Source organism: Aptenodytes forsteri, unplaced genomic scaffold (genome assembly GCF_000699145.1).
Source record: "Aptenodytes forsteri isolate BGI_AS27 unplaced genomic scaffold, ASM69914v1 Scaffold53, whole genome shotgun sequence".
Classification (NCBI taxonomy): Eukaryota; Metazoa; Chordata; class Aves; order Sphenisciformes; family Spheniscidae; genus Aptenodytes; species Aptenodytes forsteri.
The window spans coordinates 11,100,192-11,112,639 of NW_008795909.1; the positions used below are offsets into that span (position 1 = coordinate 11,100,192).

A 12,448-nucleotide genomic window follows, 5' to 3' on the forward strand; every position below is an offset into this window, starting at 1 on the left:
ACCCATTCAATAGGCTTTTCCAGGCTTTCCAGTATGAGGAGGAGGATCACAGGGAGATGTCTTGTAACTAGAGAACAGGTTGGAAATTTGAACCTCTGGGGTTTATTTCCAGTTCAATTACTCTGTTTACTGGTCTTGGGCATCTGGTCTCTGCGTCTAGGTTCACCCATGTAAAATAGTTATAACAATACATCTCTACTCATTTTGTGGGTCTGCCTTGCTGTGTTTTTAGAGGGGGTGGCTCACAGATGTCTGTAATGTTATGCTGAGATCCAGAGATCAAAAAGTGTTATACAATGGTAGAATAATAACATTATTGCAGTGCTGTCATCTCCCTGATTTTTGGTAACACACTTGTCCATAGCATTCAGAAACTGAGCCTTCCTGGGAAAGGAGAGGCTGGATGTTTGCAGCTAACCAGGGTATTTTGTTTACTCCTTCATAGAAAAGCAACAAGAGATATCTAATTGTGTGATATGTTAAGTAGAAGAAGAAATGTAAGGCTTCTTGCATGTGTCTTCATAGCTAGTCACACTTCTATGCAGGCAGAACTAATCTCAGCAGATTGAGAGGTCACTAATTGAGGCTAAATTTGAACAGTAGTAATTAGAAGAATGAGTGAACTGTATTTTTCTTAAAGCAGATTTGATGTAATAAATTGTGCCGCTTAGATAGCCACAGTTGCTATGAAGCAAAAAAGAGAAGGTGCTTTACAGAAGTGTGGTAGATTTACTGGGTAAGTGAGACCTGAATTTAGACGATCTACCACAGCTTTGACAGGAAAGCTTCAATTCTCCGGGGATTCCCATAACAAATCTGTGATGCATTTAACTAGCCACTAAAAGGCACTATTGCATCCAAGGAATCACCTACAGAATATGCATAAGAGCATTTTAGGATATTGCCAAAGTGTAAACAATGTGGCATCTACTTTCTGAGTTACTGAATTGTTACTAGGGATTGTGTTGCCTTCCCCACCAGTGTGCATGAGTAAATAATCTTAGTTGAACTGACAAGTGATTTATAATACTTACTGACAGGTAATTTATAATACATAAGGCCTGAGATTCCAAAAATCTTTTGGGTTAAGACAAGTTTTGCAGGGTAGAGAACGTTTGTTACTAAGCAGACAGTGAGATATACCGGCATTTCGCTGCAGTTAAAAAGCCCCAACAAAACAACAAAATAAATAAATGCAGTTATTTTGCAGGACAGCACTGGTCAGAAAGCTGCCTAATTGCTTTGTTTCCTTTTAATATGTTAGACTGGAAGCCTGTGTGCAACAGCTCATTGGCAACCTTTAAAAAAATCAGTTCAGAGAGAGTTACACAATAAAAATAAAAAATAGGACAGATCCTTCTCACACACGCAGTAGTGTAAGTCAAGTATAGCTATTTTTTAAGTCAGTGATGAAACAAAAGTGTGAGAAGATGCTGAGACCTAAGACCTACCTAAAAATCTCTCTCCACTCAGGGGGAGGCTCACAGTGTTAGGATTTCACCCTTCTGGTGAGGATGAAAAGGCAGCAGAATGAAAGATGAGATGTGATAGACTAGTAATGGAGACCTAGACCTTTCCTTCTAGCCATAAGGTCAGATATAGTGCAGGTCAAGAGCTGCTGAAAGTTACTGCCTGTAGATGGCTGTGTACCGACCACTGCTAAGCACGTTACTATATGGCAATCCCGTATCTAGTGGACAGAGAATCAAGCTGCTAAAAAAAACCCCACCAAACATACAAACAAAAAAACCCCCCACCTTATCATGGCTGGCCTCCCTGCTGGGACCCTGAATAGCAAGGTCAAGTCTAAATAATCTGTAATATTCACCTTCCAGTCTCCAGATGATTCCTGTTAGCAGCGTTAAAGATACCAGGCAAAGGAATTTTGCACTAGTTTTGTCTACACCCATGAGAGGGAGAGATACCACGAAGGTTTAAGGGAAGTCAAACCGAGGCAGTGGTGGAGAGAAGGGGAAGAACTCGCAAACCAGCCTCGTGTTTAAGACCATTTCAGATGTGTCTGTTCCATTTCTTCCTCATTCTGCCCCTACTCTCAGTTAATTCACTGCAGCAATACCTCATTAAAAACAAAGGGAGCAGTTCTTTGTTTAAAGTCGGTTCAAATCCTACAGGAAGAAAGCCCATATTTAATCTAGGTCCCAAATGTCATATCAGACATTTCAGTGTCCATCATTTGTGTATATTTTTCTACATGCTCCCAGAATGACAGGCTAGATGCTCAGACTGCTATCTCTGTAAGCTCTCTCTGAGATAGTGTTTGAATTCTACTCTTGATTACAATGACAGTCACCCAGAATAGGACAGCATCTACCTAACCATGTTCCCCAAAAAACCAGATACCCTTTGCATTTCCTAGAAGGCAAACCAATGGAAGGACTGATCTTGCTACGTATTATATGCAGAGATGGCTATGACTACTCTAATACAAACAGAAATAATGACATGCCTAAATCCATAGTCCTCTTAAACAGCCAAGATTAAAATTGCAATGGTGAATATTGCACTCTGTGACATTTGGTGGCATGGGCTCTGTCTTCCTTTTTGCCTTTAAGAAGGATCAGAGCAAAGGACTCTACATGGATCTTGTCCCACAGAATTGTACTAAGCTGTGTGCTATTCATAGGACAGGCCTTTCCAGATTGCAGTGAAGTCTTAAATTCCAGCTTATATTCAGAAGATACAAAGGTTAAAGGGTTCTTAATATGCTTATTCCTTGCAGCATCCTTCAGTAATGATGCCTTTCAAGATTGTGTTGCCCACTTAACTACTTAAACAGTCCAACAACAAAGTGCACAGGGAAAGGTAAGAAGACAAAAAAGTAAAAAGAAAAGCGGCCTTTAAAGGTGTCTGATAGATTCCAGCTCCTCTCTTCTGTCAGCTGAGACACACCTGCACTGAGGTGTATGTTGGTAGCAAAGCTATAGCCATATTGCAGTTGTGAGATGTGATTTTAAGCTGAATGGATGTACCCAAGCCAGATCTAATGATTAGCAATGAAGATTCAATAGTCCAGGTGTCAGCTGCCCTAGCAATTCAGTGTGATCTCTAGCTGGCTTGGACAGCCCATGCTGAAGCCCAAGCTGTTGTGTGCTCACTGCTCTCATTAATTATCAGCCTCAAATAAAGCTAACTAAGGTATTCACTCACGTTGCAGTCAGAACTCCTAAACGAGTATGAAAAAGACTAAATCTGTAGTTCAGCTGCAGAACTTGAAAAAGTCTTTTGCAGCCAGATCGTTTCATAGTCCATGTTGCCATGAAGCTACGAAATTGCCTATACTGGCACAGCACAAAGAGAGGCATAGAGACAGGAACAAGTGCCCGCTAATGGGTGTGTGGTACGGCAGCTGCTTGTGCCAGCACTGCCGCTTGAAAATTCACTCATCAAACTGTGCCTTAATGCACCAGCATTCACCTCAGCTCCGAAGCTAGCCCACTGTAAGGCCTGCTCTTTGGAGTGCTTTAAGGGGACAAATAGTCAAAGGCTATACAAAGATTGATAATTGCTGCAAAGCCTTGTCATGACTCATGCATTAATAGCTTACTGCTTGATGGCTTCTCATGCTCTTATACAAAGATGCCAAATAGCATATGAACAAAACCATGGGAAACGAAGTTCACCCTCTTTCCAGTATTCATAGCTGATAAAACCTTCCTAAAGGTTCTCGTTAAGTACTTTTCAAAATGGATTAGGAATCCACCCCTGCCCAGCGTTGCAGCATGGAGCAGTCATCTGATGCACGAAATAACAGTTATCTTGCTGGGAAATTTGCTGCACTAATGCTGCTGTCTTAAGCAGCTCAATCTTTAATCTGATTTCTTTGTTTCTTATTTCAGGCAAGCTGCTGTAACAGAAATGTTCAGTAAAAACTGCTAAGCCACTTGGCGTGTCTATAAAACTCAGGCGTGTTAAATATTCTCTTGCTCTTTCCAGTTGGCCAGGATCCTGCTCACTTGCATTTAAGGAGAACTTCAATGTGCTTGTACTACTATGATATTGCACAGATCAGCTTGCAGTTACTGTTTTATTTTCCTAGCTGAGCTAGGTAAATATTGATAAAGACTTATATGGGTTACTTTTATAAGGAAAGTAAATCTTTATAAGCAAAAATTCAAAGTGAAGCTGTAGCTCGCTTTTTTTGGAACCATCTGTGCACTTTGTATTTAATCATATTTCTGTTGTTATTGGATTTACTGGATACATTTTATAAAGTGCATTAGGAGATCCACAGGGATGTGATCCACTCAGAGGATGTGACCCAGCAGGATTTTTGGCCAATGATTGTAATAGGAGCAGGTTCAAACTAAGCCTGCCATCCTGTTAGCATCTACAAAAGCCTTCTCTGAGATTAAGAGATAAATAGTAATCAAAAGTCGATTAAAAAGAAGTGATATGTTGTGAGTAATTTATATCTGGTTTGGATTTAAACTGCAATTTTCAGAAGGAAATTAAGTTATCAAGAAAACACTTTGTATGCCCAACCTGAATACAAACCTGAAATTATCCAGCTGCTGAAAGTCACTGTTGTTCCACTGAAAAATATGGGTGGAACAGTTCTAGAGAAGGAAGCAACTACTGGGAATAACAGTAGAGAAATCATAAACCCCACTGTTGAACCATCCACAAAGATCATCTGCTCTATTTAAATTATAGTGGGTTTTTGAGGGTCCTTTGTTAAAAAATCTACACCAAATTTCATGTCAATGAAACAGTTGAGACAAAACTGGAGTCAAAGAACAGTGGAAATATAGCTGCCTGGGGACTGCCCACAGTCAGACAGCAGCAGTGCTGGTCACTGGGTTAATGACAGCGAGAACAGTGAAACCCTTTTGTAGTACGGGAAAAGAAAATCCATTAGAAAAACCTACAGAGACATCTAGCTCTATTACCTAACATCTGCAGTTGTCTGCCATACAGTAGTATATTACGGAGATAAACAAGCATGATAAAAATGTTATAATAACCTTTAAAAATGGGAGACTGGAAATACAATGCTGATTTTACTTGCAAAGAGTTTCTCATGCGAGTGTCCCTGGGAGATGTTTTATAATAAAGTTTGAATGAAATACAATAAAAATCAAATCAAAGCTCATTCACTGTATACCAAACAGAACAGTTCAGGTTTCAGCTTTGGTTTTAAAGCCAGGAAGAGAATTTACTTGACAAATTTCTGCTGCTGCTCAGAATTCCAAAAAAGAAAAAGACAACAGCTCAAAAGGTAATTTACAAACAGTTTGGATTTAAAAGCTGATGTTGTCAAGAGATCAAAAGTGAAAGACTCAAAGAATTATTCAGCAAGCTGCAAATATCCATAAAATAGAATTCAGTTCTATTCCAGGATCAAAAGCATAATTTTACATGTGCACCATTTTCTTTTCAGGTATGCATATGATAATTACTGCATGCAAAAATATTAATGTATTACACGTTTCATTTGCATGAAGAAGTTATACAACTACAAGCAAAGCTCAGCCCCCACTTTGTGTGCACCACAACAGTACACATTCATGTACAAATGAAGAGTGTAACTCTCTCACTGTGTGCGTGAGGTTATTCAAATTCAATATCCAAACAGTGATTTGAAAAACAACAGCCCGTGCAGACGCAGAAGTCCAATGTCCATGTTATTTTTTTGACTACTGTCAGAACATTCCAGCTGGACTAAAGGGATCCAGCGTCATTTAAGATTTGACGACTTGAAAACCAGACAGCCTCCTCTTACTGGTACTTTTCCATTCCCAAACATAGGTCCAATGTGTTTTTAGCAGGAAAGGTATTTTTGCTAATGCCTCATAAAATTCTAGATGAAATTAATGCTCTGTGCTGTCTCTGCAAAGGTGTAAATAGAAGGTTAATAGCGATGATTTCTAGTCCTGGGCAACTTCCACGTGGTGACTGTTAAATCAAGCTGGCAGCGATTTTTATGTAAATGAGTCCATTATCAGAACTATACGTATCTGGTTACTAGACTATAGGCACTCAGGGGAAATTGGCATCAATATTTCCAAGACAAGCACTTTCTTCCTTAATGTTCCAAACACTGTTGTTTGGGGTTTTTTTTTCTCTAAACAATGGTTTCAGGTCCATAGTTTGATGATTAAAATGCAGACGACATAAGCGAAAGCTAGTTCTTAATCCCTAGAAATATGAACATGTTTGGGTTAGCTCTATTACAATTTTTTACAGAATCCAGTTAGATAAGCCACAGTAAAACAAGTAGGGCATGAAAAATAATCATTTGGGGGAGGGGGGCTTTTTACATTAAAAAATATGTTGGAGACTTCAAAAACCTTAAAGGCAGGAAGAGAACACACGGGAAGCATTCAGATGTTAAAAAGAGACTTTAACCTTGTATTAGCTGTGGGCCTTTCAGTCTTGCTGAAATATTCACCTGTTGGTTCACCATGAACTGGTATAATTTGTAGGCTGTCAGTTGAGAACCAGCCATTATCAATCTAGCCTGGAGTTCTGCGGCCAGCAGTAGCCAACACTGCATCCCTCGGGGAAGGATGTAAAACCTCTTCATTCTTCTTGCATATGTTTCAACTGCCCGTATTGCATGTACTGACAGAGGCAAGTATCTGCCTGACCTTATTTGCTGATCTGCGTAATTTTACCATAATTTGTCATAATTTGTCCCCCTCATGGCACGTTTTAGCAAACAGAATGTAGCCTTATTACAGCGCTTTTTCTGAATCAATAGCACTGCTATCATTGCAAAACTACACGTTACATTTTGTTTCTACTTGAAATATTGAGGCTTCACTTGAAGATACGGGATGAAATTCTGGTCCTACTGAAGTTTTGTTGTTGTTCTTTGACGAGATCAGGGTTTAGCCACTGACTGTTTGTGTTACACAAGTGCATGTTATGTAGAAGGTCTGTCTTATCAGAGCCAGAAATCAGGATCCTAGTTATTGAGAAAGCACTGCTGTAATACTGCCAGCTGTGAGCACGGCTGATTAAAGTTACAGTAATATAAAGTATTTTAGATACCTTATTAAGTATTGCCATAAATGCATGGAATAAAGTGATGTTCTAGGAGCGCCTGGGTGAACAAATTGGAGAAATAGGGGTGTGAGTCATAACAGGAGTTCAGGATTCAAAACATCTCATGCAAAGCAGTGCAATGACATTCAGTTAACCTCTCATGTCCTGATAATGATGTTGGAAATTCTTTTGTGCATTGCAATATTGGACTTATGCCTGGTGGGGAAGCTAAGCTTACTTCTTTTGATGTATCTAGGGCAATTCTATTTAATCAGTGGTTTGGGTATCTCATTTTAGATATCTAAATTGGAAATTTTTTGCAAATACCCACAGTTATGAAACACCCTATGATCTTCAGGATAGGATAAAATTTTGCATTTCTTACCCATCTGGACTTAGGAGAGATGAATTTCATGCCTTATAGAAATTGCAGGTTTCATCTTTCAGAATGCATTTCTTCAACTGGAAATCAGCTAGGCTAGAAGGAATTTACATTTTTTAAAGCCCCTTCTATTAAGGAATCAGAGGGTTTGATTGGCTAGAAAAAAATTAATCCACTCATTTGTTTCAATTGGACAGAAAGACCTTTTCACGCAGCACCTCCCATTGCCCTGTACCTCTCATTGCCCTGTAATAAAGTTCAAATCTATGTAAGAAAATGTTATTCCATGATTCTTCAACTAGAAATGTGGCTCTCAACATCTCCCCACTACAGAAGATTCCTGTCTGCCTTTTGGCATGCTGCTTCAGGTTTCTCCTGCAAGCTGGGAGATTATCTCCTGAGTACAGACCACAAAGTGAAACTCTAGCTCTGTTGAAATCAATGGAGTTCGGCTGTTGGCCTTAAAGGAGCTAGCAGTTAAGTCTCTTTTAGGTTAGCAGTGTAGTAAACAATTTGTTTTAGAAATGTTGTCTACTCAGGGTTCCCTGAAGGTCATCCTTATGTCCATGCTCACCTGCCATTCAGACCACGAGTTTCCACTTGTGACCTGAAGTGTTTCACGCATGCTACCACCTCTAGAGCCCATCTACCTGGGTAGATAAATCGGTAAGGACATCTGACAAGCAACTGTCAAACAGCCTGAGAGACAGCACGGGGGCGGCAGGCAAAGGGGAGGTAAAGCATGTCATGGTTGTGGTTGCCACCTGGAACGCTCTATCAGAGCACTGGAGGTACAGCTGCTACATCTGAGCACGATTGCATGGAGCTCCCCACACGCCAACCTCTTTAGGGAGCCTCACTGAAGTGAAGGGGTCTCTAACAGTATAGCTATGCTATGCAGAGAAAGAGATCATAGTGATCTCCTGAAGTATCGCAGACCTGAGTGCTGTATGGGGTGCTGGGATCTATCTGCAGGAAGCTCCTTGCAGGACTGCGGACTGTATCTATATTACACTTAGCACAAGGACTTCTGGTCCTGAATGGGACCCTTGGGCATTGATGCACTATAAGAATTAAACAATGATAGTAATAAAACTTGCCTACACAGTTGTGTACATTTCATGCAAGCTGAGATGGCATCGTAAGTAAAGCAGTTCTTCCACCTTGTGGTTAGACAGACTACTACTGGCAGAGTTTGCACATCAAAAATCACAGACTGCATATGAACACTGCTGTCAAACAGACCCAGCGCACAAAGGGCCGTTGCTATCACAGGACCCCTCTTGCAGACCAATGCTACTAACTAGCCCTGTTTTGTAAGGCGAACGTTCCTGTGCGTAGGTGTACTTACACACCTGTGTACAAACGAGTAGATTTGTAATGCCCTCTAGCGATCCCAGCCCACAGATGCTATGAGACCTGGTGTAACAACAGCTAGAGTGTCTCCTTTATCCTCCTTGGTAAAAAAAGTCCTTTATTCAATGCAACATGCAAGCTTTGACACACTGATAAAATGTACTGCTGTGGGAACAGTGTGAGCATGTCACAGACATGGAAAATGTGATCTCTTCAAATAGAGATTGTAGCCAGTTTCTCTGAGCAATGCCACTAGAACTAAAAGGAACCATTTGGAGGCAGTGAAAAATTCATCTACGCTTCTCTGCCCATTTCTACTCCCCACCCCTATTTTCTGCTTTTTACCTCTGGCTATTGAAGCAATCATATAGTCTTTTGTTGTTTGCATCAGGGTACAATTCAGCACGATTGGGTCCAGCGTCTGTAGTCAGTCACCACAGAGTGAAGCCCGATTTCAAAAGCAGTAATTAAATGTCAAATTTGTACTAATGCAATAGAGGTACATAGAGATATATAATTCTGCAGTAAATGCTGGAGGTTTGCACTGTGTGAAACAGTGGAACACACTGGCTAACAAACTTCAGAGCCAGTAAGTGAATATTAATGTTTTTAATGGTCCTAAATTACACTATTTCCAAAGCAGGATTAGCTTGGTTATAGAAGAGGGACTGATTTGGTTCAAAGAAGAATAGCAAAACGTGAAAAGAACAAGCTGTTTAAAATCTACGTCTGCTTCTCAGATATTGCTGTTCTCTAAAGAGCAGTTTATTAATTACATGCTATCCTCCTCCTCATCGTCATCATTCCAGTTGTACCAGCTGGCACCACTCTAAACTGAGTCCTCTTGCAGTAGTAGGTGCTTCCCAAACACAGTGTAAAAGTCAGCCCTAGTTTATCAAATGCCTTTTTTGTCACTCAGTCTGCAATTGGCTGCCAAAATAGTGCCCCAAGATAAACTGTCAAAGTCTGGGAGTTGCATCAGGCCAAAATTTGACCCAGTGTCTCACACGGCTTTACTGTAATAATTCCCCAATAACTGGATCTTCAGTTTCTTTTGCTCTTCTGTTCTGCAGAGTGACAGCTGATTATACAAAGGAGCTGAACTTGGCTCCTCTCTATACATCTTTTTACTTCAGCTGGCAAAACAAGGGTTTTTTCACTGTAAGGTCCTAAAGAAAGCTAGCTTTCATCAACCATTTTTTCTACCTAGAATTGAACTTCGGTGGCAAATTTCAGCTGTAGGACTGTACCCTCTTCACCCCAAATGTAAAGTTGTTCAGACCTAGAATGGGCAAAATAGAGATGTAAGCAAAAACTAATGAGTTTTCAGCTTCCATGTCTAAGTAGACAATACTATGTAATTATAAGGTTCATTTTTTTACGGTAGGAAACCAAATTATCTTATTGTCTAAAATTATTTTAAAAAACAACAGGCACCCAAGAAGTCTGACAGGTGGGCCATGCAAAGAATAACAGTCTATTAAATATTTTCACCTACTCTTATGGCACAGATAAAGGCCACTAGCACAAAAAGGACATGTGACTGTATCCCACAAAGCCAATTTTTAAGGATGGACTTATCACTGTGGAGGGGAAATAGACTGAGACCCTAGAAGATTGACATTACCTAGTTGTCAAATGAGCAATTACAATAGGAACAGTAGATTGACAAGCTTCCCCTCAGACTCTTTCAAAAACACCCGAGCTTGATTCAGAGGTAACACCTTTGAGAAGACACCTTTAGTCTTCATGGGTGGAATTCATCTAACATCAGATGTTTAAAATATAGGTGTCTAATCTGAAGTGGTCACTTCAGTTCCCTCTATAATCAATAGAGATAGATAGCTCTGGAAGATCATTAATCTAATCTGAAAACAGATGTGTAAGATAGCTACAGAGAGTATTTCTCCAGAGGTGTCCACTTGTATCTCCATTGACCACAGAGAGTCTAGACAACTACCTAAACACCTGACTTCTAAAGCGCTAAAAGTAGATGAGCCATTTAGATAAGGATAAAGCCATGTTACCCTTTCTAACATAGCAGTGATCTGGCGCAGTGATGTTACCAGCACCTCTCACAATAGTTTGCCTTGTTTTAATAAATGCAGCAAATTCTGGCACTTCGTTGCATGCTTCTACCATTGATCCCCTGGATCACTGCTGTTGCTTCCTTGCCCAGACTTCCACAAAACCACTGCTAGTTCTTCCTTCTTTTCCGCCTATCGGCTCTGGTAAACCAGGCACAGTGCCCACGTTAGTAAGTCAAAACGATCTTACCATCAAATAACTCAGCAAGACAGCATGTCCGTTAGAAAGCAGTTGCTTTATCTCCAATTAGAAATGTGTGGTTTAAAACCAGTTTTGATAAACTGGATGTTTTGAAATAAGCTGCTCTGGACAAGAACTAAAACATTCTCAGACCCATTGGTAGATGTCTTTAATAACTCCTAGAGCAAATGCATGGTTTCAGATGCCTGGAGAAGGGCAAATATACTGTCCACCAAAAAAGAAAAAGAGAGAGGGGGGGAAAAAGGAAATGGGAATTAGGACTAGTCTTTTAATCTCAGAAAAGTAGGGATCAAATAATCAAACAAAGCATACCTAAGCACCTAGAAAATAACAGGGAGATTTGTGGAAGCCATTATGGGTTTCATAGAGCCTATAAGCTGACTTTAATTGCTTTGTATTAACACCTCTATTTGCTTTTCTTGTTCCTCTAAAACTTGTTTGCCTTTCGTTTTCAGACTGGTGATAGCTCCCTCTATAAAGGCCTGGAAAGCTCTCAGGACATTATGTGACTCTCAGAAACACCTTCAGCAAGAAGTCAATGTGAGCACATTTCACTTGTTGGTGCTCCTGGGTGATACAGTGACGTGTTGACGTACCATGCCTTCTTTGACACCTGGCACAATGTTTCACATACTTTATTAGAAGCCCAGCTCGATCTGGGTGTGTTAAGCCCAGCCTGAGGCACGCAGTGACTGTGTGACACCACCGCCTGCCATTTGGGGGGGGGGGCCGGGCGTGCAGGCAGTTTCTTACTGCAGAGAAAGGCCTAAAACATTCCACTATAAAAACACAAAAGCAGAAAATAAATTTTAAGTGTTTACTTATGTATTTATCTGTCGAAATCTCTTAAAACAACATTACAACTTCTGGTAGTTAAAACATGCGTTCCTCAAAATAACCTACGACCTCAACACCTCGCCACTGCCCTTCCGGGCGTGCAGGCAGTTTCTTACTGCAGAGAAAGGCCTAAAACATTCCACTATAAAAACACAAAAGCAGAAAATAAATTTTAAGTGTTTACTTATGTATTTATCTGTCGAAATCTCTTAAAACAACATTACAACTTCTGGTAGTTAAAACATGCGTTCCTCAAAATAACCTACGACCTCAACACCTCGCCACTGCCCTTCCCAGGTGCCACTCCTACGCCTCATTAAGATGGCGGCCAGGGGGGCCACGACTACAACTCCCAGCAAGCCGCGCGCTACCTCGTCGTCTGATTGGTTGCATGGACCCGCGGGGAGCCAATAAGCATCAGGGTCCTTCCGCCCTCCTCGGAGGGTGAGGGTCATTCTGGCAGCAGTGCATGATGGGAGTTGTAGGCGCTTTGCCGTCGCGGCGGCGAGGGCGGCGGTTGCTGGGGGACGGCGCGGGCGACGGCGCCTGCGCAGCGGCGGCGGCGCCCGGCGA

At 40.9% G+C, this 12,448-nt stretch overlaps 1 protein-coding gene across 1 annotated transcript in view; it reads left to right on the plus strand.

Moving 5' to 3' along the window:
* The first annotated feature begins 12,347 nt into the window (after positions 1-12,347).
* Positions 12,348-12,448, plus strand: part of SEC61A1 (Sec61 translocon alpha 1 subunit) — a 12,687-nt gene continuing 12,586 nt past the window's right edge. The window contains exon 1 of the mRNA XM_009284555.1: positions 12,348-12,444. Within this exon, the coding sequence (XP_009282830.1) occupies positions 12,348-12,444 (97 nt within the window). The remainder of the gene's footprint in view (positions 12,445-12,448) is intronic.